The following is a 19,407-nucleotide window of genomic DNA, read 5'->3' on the forward strand; positions in this document are numbered from 1 at the left end:
ACTATTACCAAATTACCGCCTTTGCTATAAAACCAACACATGCTTGTTACCTTAATTATTTTCCTCTTATTTCATTTCTGGTTTTTGATATCATTGGCTCAGATAATTTACCGTCATATTTTTCTTTCCCTGTGCGTGCATATATCTTGAAAACTCATCGAGAATACGTCTTATGAATTCTTTTATTTTCATCCTTAAGGACTTAATGGCATTACTCATTTAATTTATTCCCTCTTGATAATTCAGTCCCGATTTACAAAAATGAAGAGAGAAATTAGGAGTTAACACTATTCACACAGCAAGGGTGTTTCTCTCTCTCTCTCTCTCTCCTCCCCCTCAGTCCCTCTCTCTCTCTCTTTCTCTTCCTTCTCTCTCTGAGGCATTTCTGTCTTCACAAATGATCTTTCCCCCTGTTGCTGAATGGAGAACACTCTCAACATAAAAGAATGTCTTCGAGATCAGCAGAGGACATCATGTTGAAGATGCTTTAGGAGCAGGTCTCCGTCTGTGGCAGAATCTCTATGTCCAGGGGCAACCTGTTTGTGGGGAGGAATCGACGGAAAAGCTCCACTGTGTGCTCAGGGCTGAATGGCTACCATCTGTTTCCTTCCACATGGAGTGTTTGCTACAACAACTTTGCACACTGTCTCTGTACTTACCCCTCAGTGTGCCGCTCCAGGTTGATGGTCACCTCCACAGGAGGAACTCCTTTCTTTGTCACTCCTTCCCATCACCAAGGTCCTCCTGCTGGGATCAGCAGCTTGTCTACCTCAGACTCCGCAAGGCGGCATGGCTGTCCTGTGATGCTCAGAAGCAAGTCTGCGCCAAGAGCCATGGCGATTCTTGTGGAGTGAAGTGGATCTCTGTAAAGACAGAACTATCAGGAACATGTGTCCAGCGGCTAAAGATATGAGGTTTTAGAAGAGAAATACTTGTCAGTTTCCAAAGATAAAATCTCCAGAGCTTGCTAATAATATTTATGGAGCAGCTAACTGCCAGAAGCTCAAAGCTTTTTTCTCATATAATCACATAACGGCTGGCATCAAAACATTCTTCTGAAATGGCTAAGGGGTGTCTATTATCCCATTTTCCCACAAAGGAAACCAAGATAAAAGGTTTAAGTGCTTTTGCCCAGAGGGACAGAGAAGAATTAGAGGTAGTATCAGAAAGAGAGGAGAATCGCTCAATTTATACTCTAGACTGTTATATCATACAACTTTGTGAAATAAATAAATGCTTTGATATGTATATTTTATTGCATAAATCACACCCATACACTTCTGTTCCCCAGGTGGTAGAGTATGCTTGATATTTCCGTCTTCCTTTTTAAAACCCAAATTACCTGAATGAAAATGCCTATATTCTAGTCCTAGAGTTAACCTTCCTATAAGCCACAGATTCTCATGGCAAACCGTAGCAGTCAGGTCTTCCCTGTGGGTATCATTCCCAGAAGGTAGGTCCCTACGCCCTTTCTTTTGAAATCTTAGGTTTAGTGTCTGAGCCCTTGGAGGATCAGAAAAACCACTCTAGACAGGATTAGACAGAACCTGCTCTGAGGAGGGAAGCCACAGACAGACACCGAGGAGGGGAAAACCAGTGAGCAAATGCAGCAGGACAGTTAGGGGGTGTGACCTGCTGACTGCCCCATGCCCCCCACAGACCTCCTCCCTCACACATTCCCGAGTCTTGACCTTGTGGAGGGACTCCTGCTGACGGAGGGAGGGTGATGATGTCCATGAGTGAAAGCATTCATTGCTGGAGAAAAGAACGGCTGAGAGACTGTGCTTTCACCTGTGATAGTTAAATAAAGGAAGGAAGGAGAGAGGGAGGGAGGGAAGGAAGGAAGGAACGAACGAACGGAGGGACGGTGGGAGGAAGGGAGCCAGACAGCAAAGGTGCTAGGCACCTTTTGTCCAAAGGTAATAATATTGTCACTGTAAAATAGCTGTTGAGTGTTTCCCGTGGCAGACACAATGGTCAAGAAGCTCTTTCTCGTCGACCATCCTCCATCAATATTTTGAATCTCTGAAGCAAAATCCAAAAACCAAGCAGTTTACTCCCTGATTGATACTCATGATGTCATCAAAAGAAGATTCTGTTGTTTCACACCCAGGGAAACTGGAGGGAAGTACCTATTTTGGAAGAAAACCAAGCAGTATGTCTCACTGTTGTGAGGATGTCCTCAGTGTCTACCTACATTGACGTGATCTCCAGTGGCATTCTTACAAACAAGACACAGAAATGGTTTCAGTGCCTGTACCATCATGCTAATTAATAACCGTGTTACCAACCAAAGGGCTTTCTCACTAGGCCCTGATCAACATAGTGAGAAGTTTCTAATGAAGAGTCTTCAAAACCAGGCTTGAAAGAACTGATAATGGTTCAGTTGCTAAGGTTTGGTCCTGGCTTTGTTGAAAACATTCAGTCCGATTTGATTCTGGATCCTCTATGATGATAGCACTCACCCACTTGGATTGGAGTTTGCTTTATGGAATGAAACAGAGGGTTGGTGAGCAGCACATCATCCTACTAGCATAAGAGGGTGCCAGAGAAGAGAGGGTGGTCACATGGCTGGACGACAGTAGGCTTCATGTTTGGCTACTTACCACTCCCTTCTTGGAGAGATTTAGAAAACCCCTCCTGTCCAGGTCCCACCACATAGCATTGGGTCAGAATCTTGATTTGTGAGATCCAGCCTCAGTATCATTCAGGAGGGTAGTTCTCAGTGTAGGGCTTCTAGCTCTGAGAAATTGATGCAACGCCTCCGCTTTTATTTTCTGTCAGCACTTTATGGATGAAGACTTACGGCCGTCCACATTGAAGTGCATGAGATAACAGCTCTTTTGTCTCAGATGGTATTAAGACTCTACACATTGTTGACAGAGCAGTGGGTCAAATTAAGGTTTCGTGTGACTGGAACGTAATGATTTGCCCGTGAATTCAGACCTTGGGGTGCAGAATCCACAGGGGGGTCTGTGGCTTGCCAGCAGCATCTGCAGCATGGCACGCAAACAAGATGGTGGAGAGTCTTGGCGGGCAAATCCTAGAAAGAGTGGTTGAAGAAGTGGAGAATGTTGGCCTTTGGGGATAGGAGATTTGTGTGGGATGACTGTCCTGGACATGTGAAGGGTGCCACATAAACCAGGGTTGGATTCATCATCTCCCACTCTGGAGTATGAGCATCTTGACAAGTCCGCGGATTGCTCTAAAAATGCCGGTGGGTCCTCACCACATTGCCTTCAGTGATTGTTCCAGGGGACAGGTGGCTGGAAATAATTCATATTTGCCTTTTACCTCCCCTGTGTTTGTGGACCCAAGGGAGGGGGGGACAGGAAGGACAAAATTCAATATGATTTTTTTTTTCATTATCTCAAATCCTTGAGCCTCCAAAAGAAGACATGTTAAAATTTGACCTTGGGACGGGCAGGGGTCAAAATTCTTTCAGCTTGAATTCTGCACATCTACAGTGTCTTCTTTTCTTCAAAGAAAAACAACCTTGGATATTGTTTTTACCCACCCCAAATAAATGTCAAAAAAAGAGGGAGCTTGCTCATGTGTAAGTCCCCTCCAAAGTGGGCAATGTCACCATACCCGTAACATTCCTAACAACCAAGTTAATTATATGCTCACTTTAGTTCTTCATCACACAGTGACTTGCTAGAATAATTTGTCTTTTTTTTTTTTTTTTTTTTTTAGCATCTATTCATACAGTCTTTCCATCTGTCAATATGGCCACAGAATTAACTGGTCTATTCTATACACCGAAAATAATACTGTCTATATAGGACTTCCCTTCAACTGGTGGATGAGCCCCATTTTCTCCAAACTCTCTTTGCTTTGGTTTTTTACAGAGAGAATAAAAACATTCCTTCAACATCCTAAGTTCCTACCCATCCTGGATTGCATTGTCTCCCTGCTTTCTTCAAATTCTCAAAATTATCTCCTGTCCTTTGTGACTTAGGATCATGACACTGTATTCTTTTGAGTCACAGCAAGAAGGCTCCAGATCCCCTTCCACTCACAAAAGCCCTCCCACTGCCAACTCCAGAGACACTTGATGCCCAACATTTACATAATATTTTCATTTCTGCCTGTGTCAGGTATTGGTTGAATAGTCTAAGTATTATCCTCGGCTTTGAGTTTTTCTGAAGTTATTTCACAGGTGATACAGTTTCCTATTTTTTTTTAAAGATTTTATTTATTTATTTGACAGAGAGAGACAGCGAGAGCAGGAACACAAGCAGGGGGAGTGGGAGAGGGAGATGCAGACTCCCTGCTGAGCAAGGAGCCCGAACGGGACTCGATCCCAGGACCCTGGGACCATGACCTGAGCCGAAGGCAGACGCGCAACGACTGAGCCACCCAGGCGCCCCTCCTCGTTTTCTTTATTAGAGCAGATATGATTTTATAAAAGCCTCTGTATCCTTGTTTTGAAAAACTCCTCTATTTCTGCTTCTACCTCTCAACAACTTCATGGATCCATACATTAAAGAAATGTAAACAGTTAAATAATGATTTTTTTTTCGTGACCTGACTGGTATAAGGCTTTTCCTTAAGTACAATATTTTTTTTTTTTGATTCATTTTCAGACATGGGTTTTTTTTTTTTTTATTTCTTTTCAAAGCATGGATTATGGTGAAGACAGACCACATCTCAATGATGCTTATGTTTATGTCCTCTTAGTTACTTTGAGCACAGAATTTGCAAGAACAGTGTTACAAATAAAGCAGTTAGGTAAGCATTTTCCTACCTCCAGTGAAAATTCAGAGACTGAAAATTGCTTTTAATGCGAGCAGCCTGAGGTGTAGAGAAACAATGTGCTGTGCCTTTCGAGTAGCCACCTGGTATTGATCACAGGTGAGGGACCACCGAATCCCGAGGGTTTCCAGTCTTGCAAGGTTCATATAAGTGTGTGAATCGTGCCTGCACTAAATGTAAATCATTTCGGCATCAGATAAGACAGGATATACTTGGTTTGGAAGTACTCACCTGCCTCCACATTATATTCAAAACAGAGTGCTTTAACTGTTTCTCATTTTCTTCAGTTAGCATCAGAACTTCATCATACATAATATAGCTCTTGTGTACCTATTAGACTTTGGCATTTAGAAGGTCTTCTTGGGGCTTCAAAGAAAAGATCATCATTAATTAATGCCAAAAATTCCCAAAATCCTTTTACGTTGGGTAGCTCCATAATGACCTTCATTTAATCCAGGAGGGAGATTAACAAACTAATCCTGAAGTCTGTGTCAAAGTCAGTCACAAAGCTGGCATTAGGTGTTGGACCTGTGCGTCCGCTTCTGTGCCAAATGATTTGCCTGTGAGGGCAGCATGCGGCACAGTGTAAACTAAGCCACCACTTGCTGTGCTCCCGCGGCTGCATCTGCTCAAAGTCCTGGGGGATGGGCAGCAGAAGCAGGATCTTCAGAGATGCCTCATTGTTGCAAAGATACCTGAGTAAGGAAAAGGAGGTGGCCAAGGAGGTGTTGACCTTCATCGCCCTGGGTGTTTGACCCCAGCGCCTAGCTTGAGTCGTAAAAGCTTAGTAGTGTGTGTCTGCACTGTTGCGTTTCCCATGCTTTAGCTCGTTTAACCCTCACAGGGATACTGTGGGGAAACTGAGGCACACCATTACATAACAGAGCTGGGATCTGAACTTCGGGTTCTGGAGTCTTCTGTCTTGATGCTTTCTCTACTCTTCTGCTGACCTGTCCCTCAGAGGGGACCCGTGGCATGGTGAGCATCACCTTTCCCCAGTTGAAGGCGCCACCTCTCCTTGCAGCCTGCTCCTGTGTCTCACACCTGTACAGCCTTCTCACGGGCATGAGACAGAAATTCCTGAGTCGGAGAGCATTCAGGACATAGACTTGCCCTCAAACCCTCCCTGGCTTCAGATGAAACCCACACTCCATCTTGGACAAGTCATTCAAACCCATGTGAGCCATGATCAGAGTTCGACTCTCAGATTTATAATACCTGATATGGCTCCTTATGAGATCAATGACTCAGCCTTCCAGAAGCATCACTAACAATTCCAAGATTGCCTGACTCAACAACAGAAAAAGTGAACAATTCAATTAAAAAACAGGCAAAGGCCTTGAATAGATATCTGTTTGGAGAAAATACACAAATGGCTAGTAAGCACATGAAAAGATGCTCAACGTCTTTTAGTGAAATGCAAATCAAAACCACCAATGGGATACCAAATCACACCAGTTAGGATGGCTGTTATGAAAACCAAATGAAAGAACAAACAAACAAAACCAGAAAGTAACAAGTGTTGGTGAGGATGTGGAGAAATTGGAGCCCTTGTGCACTGTTGGTGGGAATGTATAATGGTGCATCTGTCGTGGAAAATAATTTGGCAGTTCCTCAAAACATGGAAATATAACTACCATAAGATGTAGTAATACCACTTCTGGGTTTGTCCCCAAAAGAATTGAAAGCAGAGTCTCAAAGAGAAAGTCACATGCTCATGTTCATAGCAGAGTTATTCATGATAACCCAAAGATGGAAGCAACCCAAGTGTCCCATCGGTGGGTGAACGGATCAGCAAAATGTGACATGTACACACAATAGAATACTATTCAGCCTTAAAAAGGAAGGACATTCTGACACCAGCTGCAACAGTGATGAACCTTGAAGACATTATACCAAGTGTGAAATAAGCTAGTCCAAAAAAAAAAAAAATACTGTTATGATTCCACTTATATGAGGTAGTAGAATGTATACATAGAAAGCGGAAGGGTGGTTTCGGGGGCTGGGGTGAGGGGGAACAAGGAGTTGTTGTTTAATGGATACAGAGTTTTAGTTTTGCGGGATGAAAAAAGTTCTGGAAATGGATGGTGGTGAGGGTTGGGCAGCAGTGTGAACACACTTAATATTCTGCTATTTTAGCACAATTAAAATATAAAAGAAGACTGCCTCACTTCTGTGCCTCTGCCCATTCTGACCTAGTTTCTTCCTTTGGTGCTTTTCCTTTTAAAATCCTACCAGCTCCTAAAGGTCTAGTTCAGACATTACCGCTTCCGTGAAATAATCCTTTTGGCGAACAGTTGAATTGAATACTGCTTTCTCTCAGTGGCCACCACAGTTTAGTCAGCTTTTGATCGCAGCACTGGATGCAAAAGCCTGTGTATTATTACTTAGTGCTGGTCCATGCGGGTCACCCTGATGTCCCCCCGTAGCCCCAGCAAGACTAAAATTTACGGGGATTAGAGTCTTGATGTTCTCCACTTTGTAACTCACACAGTGACATACATAATAAGTACTCAAATTGAATCATTTGACAGCTCTTCTGCCTTTTTCCTTCTTTTTACCAGAACTTCAGGGAAGATACTGGAATTGTCTGCGGTGCTTATGAGATTTTGCATCCTTTCATTGCTTGGCCACATATGGTCTTTCGTTGAGCAATTTAAATTTTGCAGAAGGACCTCAGAGTGGCGTGAAGCTCTTTGAATGAATTGAGATAAGTTCCTTTCTGCAGAAGGAACTTAATGACCTCTTAATACTACTTCCGTGCCCTAATCTTTAAATAACATTTCTAGCAATAATTCCATTTCCCACATACATAGCAGAAGATCTGCATATCATCCAAATATAAAATCACTGTTTTTCAAATATTATTAGGCCTCTGTTTAATGTGCAGTAATGGCTCTGTCAGGCGAGCGGATATAAATGTATGGTCTATTAAAGAAAATAAAAGGAAAATCTTTATGATCTTTCTGGGATGCTAAGTTGTAGATGTTTTATAGGCAATTGTGAAAAATGAGTTAAATGTTAGGGATGGACAAAGAATTTCATATTGGTCTTTGTTTATTAATTGTGCTGATGTCAAAAGCAAGTCTTCTCAGTCATCCTGCCTGGCTCCAACTTGATAGATTGCCTCATAGTAAATACTTATCGTGCTGTTGTGCTGCTATTGGAAAAAGTGATCTTCAGAATTATTGAACAATCTCCTTTTCTCTTACTTTTTTTTCCCCCCACTGCTGTATTATTTTTTTTGAAGGAAATTGGTTCAATTCTTCAAATAGATGATCATGAATCTCCTGCATTTCCCTCCTGCTGTTTCCTGCTATCTTAAGCTGCACTTACTCTTTTTCAAATGGATCCAAGGAAAATCCTTATGCACAGACCCGCCATACCCAAGCTCATCTTCAAACAGCGTCTTTCGATTCAGTTTCTCTTCATTCCCTAGCTTTGCGTTTGTGTAGTCCTGGTTTCCAGGCGAGATGCGAGTTGCTGATTTGGATCGTTTGCAGACATGTTCTCTTTGTGAATTCCACAACCGTCTGTACTCCACGCTTGCCTCTCCCTTAGAGCACATGGCGGGTTTGCTTTCAGCTCAGCCCTTCTGCACCTCGGTTGCCGGTGCGATTGGACCCTGTCCAAGGCGAACATTCTCTAGACTTCTCGGGACATAAAAGAGCCCTGCCGTCATTTGTCAGTGAGACTGAGTCCCTTCATAGCAGTGTTTAGCCGAGAAGGGGGGAGTATAAGAAACTCGGTCCTTCAACATAAAACACGTAAGTGGAAATCCGGGTATTTCAGGCTGACTGGAACACCTGTCACTTCTTAAAATTGGTAGTTTTCTTCTTGTTTGTAACTTTCTCAGGAATCACACTGATTGTTCTAAGCTTTGAGGAAATAACACGTGTGTGAAGGTAGGGTCATTACAGATGTTCATTTGGATTATATGCCTTTCCTTTGCCCCCGACCAAAAATGGACATATTTGATGCTGAAAATATTAATATTTGTAGAGTGACTATAATTTATCATCAAAATCAGGACTAGTAGAAAGTGAAAGGCATCCTTCATAATTAAGCAGGGCAGCCGGGATAAACCAGTATGCTTCCTGGCAAACCAGTCCAGAGAGTTTCCCTAGCTATGAATGCCCTAACTCGGCTCCCTGGAGACCAATTTCTAGCTACTCTGACTGAAGGAGCGGAAAAAGTCCTAACGCAGTATGGAGAAAAGAAACCATAAATCTTGACTGTAATGACTGTATCTCTGTGGGCATGCCAAAAGTCGGCTTGCAAATAAAATTTTTGATTAGCGCTCCCCATCCTGCAGTTAGTTGAGTCCAATTTCAACCAGTAGAAAAATGCAAGAATCAACACAAGAATAAGCACCGCATTCATTCATTCGTTCATTCTTGTGCAAACATGCCACTCCATCCTTACCTTCTACGAGTTCCCAATCAAGACAACCAGAAAGATCAGCCAGCAATCACAGTATGCTGTGTTGAGATTCATGGTGGAGGTACGCCCAGTGGGCTGCGCCTTGCTTTATGTCCGTGTTTGTGGGAATTTGTCACAGCAGCACTAGGATGCTGATACAGGGTTGGTGGAAGCTTCCCAGGACGTCTGTGCTTTGCTGAACACAGAGATGGGCCAGATAAAAACAGGCAGGAACTCCAGGAGGACCCAGCAAGGGTGTCTGCCCAAACAGAGTGGAGAACACAGAGATTGAGACCGCAGGGCGAGCAAGAGGCCATCATACTACCGAAGTCAGAAACCTACAGCCTTTCATTAAGCCCTTTACTAAGTGATGAGGATAGAGAGCGCACAGGATTAAAAGCCTATTTACAGCAATGCAACGGCCTCCCTCTGGGAGAATTCCTCCAGGGTGTGTAAATAATTGTGACTAGTTATGCTTTCAAGGAGCATTCAGAAATCTAAGATCTATGTATACACACGTGCTCATATATATATATATATATATATATAATATTTGGATAGATTTAAAACAGCTGACAATCTAGTAACAAACCCCATCATGTATTTCACTGGAGGCAGATCACTTAATCTCTTTACATTTTCCTCATCAGAAAAGGGGGACAATCCCACCTATAATATCTGCATCCTAGGCTTCGTTGAGAATTAATAGTTTGGCACATACGCACTCAACCAACAAGGAATAGCTCCTTATTACTTACACTTAACAAAGAGAGTAACCACGTATGCAAGGGACTTACGAGAAAGGATTGTTCAGTCGTCTTTGCTCTTAGAATTGTTGTTAGGTGGCAATGCTCAAAGGCACAGCCATAGAGAGGGATTATGGATCATTATTATTGTTTTTTCCACTCTTGAATGGGCGAAAGTGCAAGATGGAACATTGGCTCGCCCTGTTGAAACCAACAACTGTTCTTAGGGTGTCTTCAGTGCACTGCACACCAGTCTGAGACACAGATGGGACACTGAGTTCCTGCAGTCTGCATAATCCCAATCTATGTGAGAAGAGACACATGCAAAGAAAATAATGTCTGTTCATTTATTTTTCATTACTCCAGTCATTCACTCTCATTATAAAAAGCCAGAACATCATGCAAAACAGCAAACCACCAATAACTGGACCATCTGGACATAATCACTCTTAACAGTGTGGATAGTTTTGAGATCTTCCTGAAGTCTTCAGCGTCCTCGTAAATCCTCTCATCCCTGTCTACGCCCCATCCGCCTTTCAGAAAATCCTGTGGACCTGCGCCTGTTGCCTGGGGCAGAGAAATATAAAAGAATGGCATGTAGAGGGAAAAAAAAAAAATCCTTCCTTTTCTTTTCAGAACCCTGAAAGCATCAGGGACCTGGACCACTAAGGGCATAAAAACTATTTCAGATCAGGGGACATGAAAATGGAAAAAAAGAAAAGAATTTCTTGGTCCAATAAAGGTCAAATAAAATAATAAAGAATTTCTTGGTCAAACATTCACTTACGTTGTCTTCTAGGTTTTTTTTTTTACATCATTTCCCTTTAAGTTTTTTTATATTAAATATTAATCCTTACAAAAGCACATATAACACATGATTAGGGAATGGGGAATAACAACACGTCAGCTGGCTGCACACCCACCTCAGAGCACAGAAGGTTACCAGCAGCTCGATCTACTTGATGTACCCACTCCTGAATTCCACCCTGCTCCCTCTACTACCTACTATTAACAGTCTCCCCAGATTTTGTTTTTTAATCATTCCCTGGCCTTTCTTTCTAATTTTACCAACTATGGAAAGGGTATAGTGCCAGAATGTTGAACAAGTATCATACCTACAGTTTGGTCTCCAAATACCCTTTTTAAAACTTGAAGACACTCATCATATTCAAAAAATAAAATAACCTCCCGTGACTTTTGTTGAATGGGATTAAAGATGAGATTCAACATAGACTGAGTTCCAATCTTCACCCAAATCCGACGTGTTGCATAAATATTGGTGGATAAAATGAAAGGATATCTGGGAATTGCTTTAACATAACCCAGGAGTGAGGGAGGGGAAGATGCACAGAGGTGTGGGTGAGGCAGGGTGGGCCAGCGGTTGAGAATGGTTGAGCTGAGTGATCGGTGGTACATGGTGTTCATTGCGATTATTTCTCTACACTCTATATGTTTCACTCTCTTCATTTAAAGAGGTTTAAAAAAAAAAAAAACCAAAACCCTAGTTTTTAAAATTGGCACATGAGGTGCCTAAGTGTCTGAGTCTGGATTTCAGCTCAGGTCCTGATCTCAGGGTTGGGAGATTGAGCCCCGTTCGGGCTCAGCGCTGGGTGTGGAGCCTGCTTGAGATTCTCTCTCTCTCTCTCTTTCTCTCTCTCTCTCTCTCTCTGGCTCTTCTCCCTCTCTCTCTCAAAATAAATAAAATAATAAAATTAAGTCTGCATGTGTGTAATAAAACTTTCTCTATACACTTATTACCATTGCTTACCTACTAATAACTGCTTATTACTGCGGTGATTGCCATATTCCTACATGACCAGCAGAAATAGCATTTTGAGTGCAATTGCTAATATAGAAAAATAGGCAAAGTTTTCCTGAAAATACCTCCTGTTTGGAGAGTGAGAAATCATTATACAGCCTGTCCATTAACTCATGAATGCCAAACTCTACTACGTACAGAGTTCATTGTTCCCTGTGTTCTAAGGAAAAAGTATCCCAACCCCATCCCTTCATATACTTTATTTCCTTGAGCTACCTTAGAAAGCATCTATTCCAGCCGAGTGTTTTATAGATGTGAAAACCGTGGTCAAGAAACATTTTTGCCTTTTCTCAAATCATAGAGTTAATAAAAGAAAGAAAAAAAAAAGCCAAGGGTAAGACCCAAGTCTTCAGGCTACATTTTCCCATTCCCCAAGGATTTGTTGAGTACCATCCGTGTGCCAGGAGGAATAAAGGATGCAGACAAAAGTCCAGGCCCTCGTGGGGGACCGTCCACTGTCGTGGGGGAACAGACAAGGGGCAGCATGGTGCATAACCGTGCGAGTCAGCAGCTCCACTCCTAGTTGTATGCTCAAGGGGAATGAACCACCTACACAAAAGACACGTGTGCGTGGGCATTCACGGCAGCATGATTCGCAGTAGCCGAAAGGCAGAAACAACCCAGATGTCTGTCAGTCCATGAACGGATAAACAAACTGTGGTCTGTCCATATAATGGGACGTTATTCAGCCCAAAAAAGAAAGGAAATACTGACACATGCTACAACATGGATGAACTTTGAAAACGTCCTACTGAGGAAGAGAAGCCAGTCACCAAAGAACACAAACCGTGTAACTGTATTTATACGAAATGTCCAGAGGAGGCAGGTGCACGGGGAGAGAAATTACATCCATGGCTATCTAGGGCTGCAGGTGTAGACGGATTGGGGTGTGGGGGGTGATGGCCACAGGATGCAGGCTTCCTTTGCGCGGTGACAGAAACGTTCTGAAATTGACTGTGGTGATGGTTGCACAACTCTGTGAATACACTAAAAGCCATTAAGTTGTACAGCATGTGAATTGTTTCTCAACAAAGCTGTTAATTAATAATATATATATATATAGGCCATGAGTGTGCCACATAGAAAAATTAAATGGGAGAGGTGTTTAAGGAGTACCAGTGGGGTTAAATTTTAGTAGAGTACCTACCCAACTGTCTCTAAATTCCTATAAATAAGTAAATCTTAAAAGATTTTTTGAATCAGAGTCAACTAATGACATGCCCAGAGGTACCCACTGCCCTCCTGCTACATTAATTAAATTGTATCACCATGGGCTTAAAAAACATCCAAATGACTTTTGGCCCTAGGAAACTCAGGGTTTGACCAACGAATGTGCCTGTAAACCCACGGGAGGATCCCGCCTCAGGGATACGAATTCTATCTGAAGACTAATTGGGTTTCACACAATGTGCTCACCCAGGGGCTCTGCTTTGCAGGCATAATCTTGAACAAAAATTGGGAGGTTTAATAGCAACAGGCCCACTGAATCCACGGAGTCAAGAAATCAGTGCCTCTCTGGCTATTTTATCATCTCTACGTATCATCACTTCTGGCCATAATAGGGCCAAAGTTTTTAAAAATGAGTACGCTTGGTATCTTTCCAAGTTCTATTACTAAAGAGTGCTGTCAGGTTTGTCAGAAGCCTTCAGACAGTTTTCCCCGAGATGGCCAATCCGGAGGCAGCCTTTTGCCCCCTAAAGATTCTCGGAGTGCCCAGCTTCCTTAAGCCATGATTGCAGCCCCCCTCTAGAAGCTGGCCTCGGCGTGTCTGCCATTTGCACTTGGCTCTTGCCTCCAGAGTGCACCTGCTGCCTCCAGCCTTGGACAGCCCAGGTGCCCAGCGCCCACTCTCACCAGCTCCAGATCTATGACAGCAAAAAACTCTAGGGGATTGCAACAGCCCCATGAGTCCCTAGAGGACAGACAGACTTGGGCCTGTACATTTATAAGATCTAATAAATTGTACCCTGAAGAAGGGATGCCCTTGAAAGCATTTTAAAGGCATAACTTGACCACGAAGTAGAAAAGTCAGGAAGCTGCCGAGGGCTCTGATCTGACCTTTCCTTGCACTTTTTGCTATTTCTGTGGTTACATTTGGCTCTGAATTTGGAGTCCTCTCTTGGGCTTCCAAGAAAACATGCATCCCGGACAGCCACCAGCCCTAGCGCGTGATAAAGACTAGCAAATATGAAATATAGATTTAGAGGTGTCAGAAGAAAATAAATTGGGTTCGCATCGTATTTTCTTCTGAATCTGAAGGTCCCGAAAGCAGAATTTCATTTCCAGTTTCAGACCCGAGGCAGAGATGGCCTGTTGAGCTCCTATGAATCAGAGAGTTTGCACACAACCTTCTCCTCCAGCTGCAAAGACCCCCGTCTCAGCTGTTCTCCAAACGAAATAAAATTAAGGGCTGGGAAACCTGCTCTGCGACAGTAACTACTTACGCAGGATACTTAGAAAACTGGAAATCGCCAACAAAGAGCATAAAACGTGTGACTGTCATGTGGGTAGGATGCAATGGATTCAGACAGAACAGAAGAGAGAAGGCCCAGGAGGCATGCGTTAAAAGAGTCTGCAAAGAAAAATGCAAAATCCAGCATGCTTGGAGGCAGCAGAGGAAGGAGAGTAGGTTAGAAATATAGCCACAAGAAGAATGGACACCTGTTTTCCTAAAGAACATCATCATCATCAAGGAGCGTTAACCATCAAATTAGGAAGGAGACGCCATAAAGAAACCAGCCACAGGGGATGGAAGTTAAAGATGCAGGGTTTCATTTTCTAATTAGTGTTGATCGCGTGAATTTCTTAACATGCCTGGGCTCTCCTTGCTATAAAGGAAAGTCAGTGAATACCTATTTCTCGGGGTTGTGGGATTGACAAGTTATATATGTGACAGAAACTAAGAGAAACCACTTAATAACATAAATTGGGTATCACAAGCCATGGAAAATGTTCTAGATGGGGCTCAGCACCCTATGCCCATGGGCCAAATGTAGTACACCATCTATGAAGGTAAAGAAAGTTTCATTGGAACACTGTTATGTCCGTTCAATATGTATCGTTCACTGGTGTGTTCCTGCTATGGCTGCAGAATCGATTAGCTGAAATGGAGACCATATGGCCCCCAGTGCTGAATATATTTGCTGTCTGACCCGTTACAGCGAAAGCTTGCTGACCCCTGGTCTAGAACATCAGTTTATCATTCACTTGGGAATAGAAATGTTTCCATTTATTGATCATCTGTTCTGTCTGCTCACAGAAGATATCATTTACTCTTACAAGCTAGGTATTGTTATCTTCACTTTATTTTTGAGAAAAGGGATGCACTTGGGCGTCATTTCCCCAAAGTCACATAATGAAAACCAGCGGAGCCAAAATTCTGATTTCAAAGTCAAGTGTACATCATTTCTCAGTGGCGTTTTTATTTCATTTTATTCTTTTTTTTTTAGAGAGAAAGAGCGCGCACAAGCAGGGTGAGGAGAGGGGTACAGGGAGAGGAGAGAGAGAGAGAATCTTAAGTAGGCTCCATGCCCAGCACAGTGCCTGACACGGCTCGATCCCATGACCTGAGGTCATGACCTGAGCTGAAATCAAGAGTTGGACGTTTAACTGACTGAGCCACCCAGGCAACCCAGTGGCATTTTTATTTAAAAAAAAAAAAAAATTAAGGACACAATGCAGGAGGAGAAAAATAAAAGTCATCAATTAAATAGAGATTGTTCAGCCAGTTGATGGAAGATGGCATACCAATGAAGAGAAGCATCCAGCCTTTGGTGGTGGTTTTATTCAGAGTTGCAGAAATCCCTGACAAGGCTCCAGTTTCCTCCACAATTCAGGGCAGTCGGGGCAAAGGAGGATTTTGGTGTGTTAAGTCTCTGCTCATCTTTTCAACTGCACTTCCTACCTCACCCAACCTTGCACCTTAAAATTTGCTAACTCCCAACGAAAGGGAGTTCTCTTATCAACTCACACCCTAAACCCACACGTAGACATGTATGGTATTTCCCATACTTGTGCTTTCTTCCTCCCGAGAAATGCTTAGGCAGGGGTCTACATCCTGAACCCTTCAAGGAGTTGCTTCTTCAAGAACCCCTCTCCAGCCCCAGATTGAACCCAATGCTCCCCTCTGGGCTCTCGGCTCATTGTTTGTCATCCCTACATTGAACACACCTATCTATTCGCCCATCTATCCCAGTGCTTTGGCAGCACTTCAAGAATGAGGACCATGTCTTTTCTTAGCATGAGGTGCCCAGCTCAGTCTCTAGTTAAGCAAAAATCACTTGGTTGGAAGAAAAGATTGGAGGTTGGAAGGTTGGAGATTGGAACCAATCTTTGCAGGTGTCACATCAAAGAATAGAGGATTCTGAAAAGAGGAAGCAATAGAAAGTTAAGTTGCAATTGCCAGTCTGTCTCTCCCATCCAAAGTGCACTCCTTTTGGTTTGACTCTTCCCCTAGTCTTCTGTTAACTGTCGCTAACACCTCCATCAGAACAAGAGGAGAGTTTTCCAAGTTCCAGAGGGGTGGCGGTGGGGGGGTCCTCTTCATCAGCAGCTGACGGAATAGTGAGGAGGAGGGAGAGGGAGAGCTCCCCTCACTGGAAATGCCACTGCCTCTGGGGTCTGTGCCCACGAAGTCAGGAGGTAAGAAGAATCAGGATTGGCATCCCTCCAAAAGAGGGCGGAGGGTCATGTAGGGGAAATGGCATGTCTCAGGCTGTCTCAGGCTCTTGAGCGCCAAGTATAAAGAATATAAGAGTAGAAATAAGAGTAGAAATCTTTACTCATTACTAAACCTGGTTTAAGGAGACTTCAGATGGAAAGTCTTGCACTTATCATGGCAGTGCTGATGGTTCCTTATTCACATCAGAGTAAGCCTCTCCTTCCCGCGTTTGGCTTTTCTCCGTTATGCTTTGCTGCCATAGGTATCAGGCTTGGGTTTGTGGCATTGTCTAAAATTTCATGACTCTACCTCACCCTTCTGACATTATACTTCTTCAGTACACAACTTGCCAGTGTACTCTTCTCCTCAAGGAAAACCTTTTTCTCTTTGACTCACACACATGGAGCTGGTTACATTTTTGGCTCTTAACTCTCCAGTGGACCACACAAAACTGAATCCCTTACACTCAAGTTTTGGTCTGTCTTTAAGAACTTTTTCTTGCCTGCCCTGCAGGCAAGTATCTTGTTTGTGACTGCCAAAATTAACTGCTTAGATAACCTGCCAGGGCCCATTATTTTCACTATGTATTTGATACATTAAAAAAAAATAATTTAAAATGGAAAAAGGAAGTGAGTGACAAAAATATTCTGTTTATACCATCTTCTGGGAAGAGAGGAATTTGAGACTGTGGTAAATAAACATAAAGAAAGGACATCTGTGCGAAAATAAAAAGATGTTCATCACTGAGGAACATAAAGTCTCTGCATGCCCTGGATTTACCTCAGTGTCACATTTATGCTGATGACATACATTATATTTTTACTTGGAGGTAAAATGGAAGTTTGAGTAACTGCCAAGTTGAGCTTCAGAGCGATGCTGTATGTTTCTAAGGACATAATTGCTGTTGCATTGTGTGTACTTGTGTACTTGTCTACTCACCTGGTGCCCAGGTTGAAAATAAAGGCAGTGGAAAGAGCTTGAGACTTGATCTCAGGAAAATTCGATCTACTGCTTGCTAGCTGAGAACTTGTGCATATCTCTCAGCATCCTGGCCTCAGTTCCTGAATCTAGAAAGTAAGGGAGCTGCAGTTAGATTCTAAGACTACTTCCCATTCCAGAATACCCTGGCATTATTGATCCACAGGAAGACATAAAACAATGCCAGAAATAGGAAGCAAGATACAACGAGGCTGAGTCTCTTCATTGCCAAGCAGCTATCTCTTGAGTTTGTGAAGATATGGAAGAGGACAGTAAAAAAGTTGTTCCAGGAGAATTGTAACAAAGGAAATCCAGAATCCTTCCAAGAACCCGGGGAAGCTGCATTCATTATGACATAGCACTTTTTTACATTCATAAGGAGTCAGTCTGAAGTAGATGTGATATATGGATTTGATACCAGCTCATTTGAAAATTGAGGGAAAAATAGTCACAGTAAATGATGCCAACCATCTGAAAATCCTCAGTCTTGTATATACAAATAAATGTGACCAAATTTGGATCGCTCCCTCTGCCCCCAAGGACTGTTATATCTTTGTATGAAATGCGCAGAACCTAAGATCATTTCTCTAATTGGGCCAGTTTGACTCAACAACCAACCAACATGTGCTAGATGAGTCAATACTCATGGAATCGGCAGTCTCATAGGAGATATGAACCAGAAAGTAAAATATTAAAAACATGTAAGGGACCCATATGTAACTGTATGGCAATTCAAGGGAGATAATTAGCATATTCTATTTGTTTTATATTTCCCAATTTTAGAAATAACAAATTTTCTCACTGATAATGTTAGTTATAGATATCTCTGCTTTCCTGACCAAAGCAGTGGAAAACAACAAAGAGAAGGAAAATGTTAAATTTCATCTTGGATGAAGTGAAGGACCATGTAAGTGTTGAACCATGATACATGAAGAAAGCCTACCAGTATAAGTAAAACTTGGACAGTGTGAAGGGGAGATGCCAAAGGAGGAGAAACATCTCCAATATGTTCTTCAGAGTGGTGGCAAAACCCCAAAGGCAAAACTTTTGGGGGAACAAAGCAAATCGGGGCTGCTAGGGGAGGATGCAGAAAAGAAGCAGGGAATGCGGGATGAGTCAACGAGACATTCAGTCATAGCATCTTTGCGAGGTGTGTCTACAAGCATGGCATGACAGAACAGAATTTAAACATGGTAGCAGCTCTGTTGTGCGGATCTTGCTGAGCAAAATGGGTGAGAGTTTTCACTCCCCGCCCCTCAAATTGTGAATTTTGAGGGGGGGAGGCCCCCTGCTAACTGTGGGCAGGGGTGTATGATAATGCAGGGTACAGATGGGCAAAAATGCTTGGAGACAACAAAAACAGGCATAAAGTGTGCAAGGCACATGTAATTGGTACTCTCATAGACAGAAGGAGAAAATACAACAAGAAAAAATTAAAATATGGACAAGAAGATTGGACAGGAAATGGCAAGGAGGGGCACATAACCAGGAAGGAATCTAAAACCTCTCCATGGACTCGTAAGAGTATTATGGGGAATTCTCAGGGAGAAGTGTGGCTTTCTTTAAAAGAAAATGCCTAAGATGATAATCAAGAAGAAATCATTAATTTCCATGTGGAGCAAGAACAGAGAATGGACAGGCAGTTTTCAAAAAGAAAAACATGATGGTGCAATGGCAAATAATCCTAATGGATACAAGAAGGCTGACATTTTAACAAATTATGATGACCACAAAGAAGCCCTCTAAAGGAACTCAGAAATTGCAAGAACATGGGCCAAATATGAGAGGATGGGCACAGAACCAATGAAGGAATATAAAGTCTTTGCAGAAATTTTTAAGAAATTATTCAGACGTCCTAATCCCAGGGGTACCTGGCTGGCTTAGTCAGTAGAGCATGTGACTCTTGATCTTGGGGACCTGAGTTCCAGCCCCACGTTGGGTATAGAGTTTACTTTAAAAAAAAAAAAAGAAGAAGAAGAAGAAGTCTTAGGTCCAGATGAGGTAAGGCATCTAAAACTATGAAA

The 19,407-nt window shown here is 42.6% G+C and overlaps 1 protein-coding gene across 5 annotated transcripts in view; it reads left to right on the forward strand.

Moving 5' to 3' along the window:
- Nucleotides 1-19,407, forward strand: part of PUDP (pseudouridine 5'-phosphatase) — a 368,457-nt gene that overhangs the window by 124,845 nt on the left and 224,205 nt on the right. The window contains exon 4 of one of the 5 annotated variants that reach the window (XM_088028888.1): nt 10,293-10,503. The exons of 3 other annotated variants lie outside the window; for them this stretch is intronic. In XM_088028888.1, the coding sequence (XP_087885014.1) occupies nt 10,293-10,379 (87 nt within the window). In that variant the 3' untranslated portion in view covers nt 10,380-10,503. Of the gene's footprint in view, nt 1-4,213; nt 4,483-10,292; nt 10,504-19,407 lie in introns of those variants that run through there. One more of the 5 variants, XM_088028887.1, reaches the window with a different exon arrangement.

Source organism: Eumetopias jubatus, unplaced genomic scaffold (assembly GCF_037043125.1).
Source record: "Eumetopias jubatus isolate StellerSeaLion01/CBP00866 unplaced genomic scaffold, mEumJub1_p1.0 scaffold_11, whole genome shotgun sequence".
Classification (NCBI taxonomy): domain Eukaryota; kingdom Metazoa; phylum Chordata; class Mammalia; order Carnivora; family Otariidae; genus Eumetopias; species Eumetopias jubatus.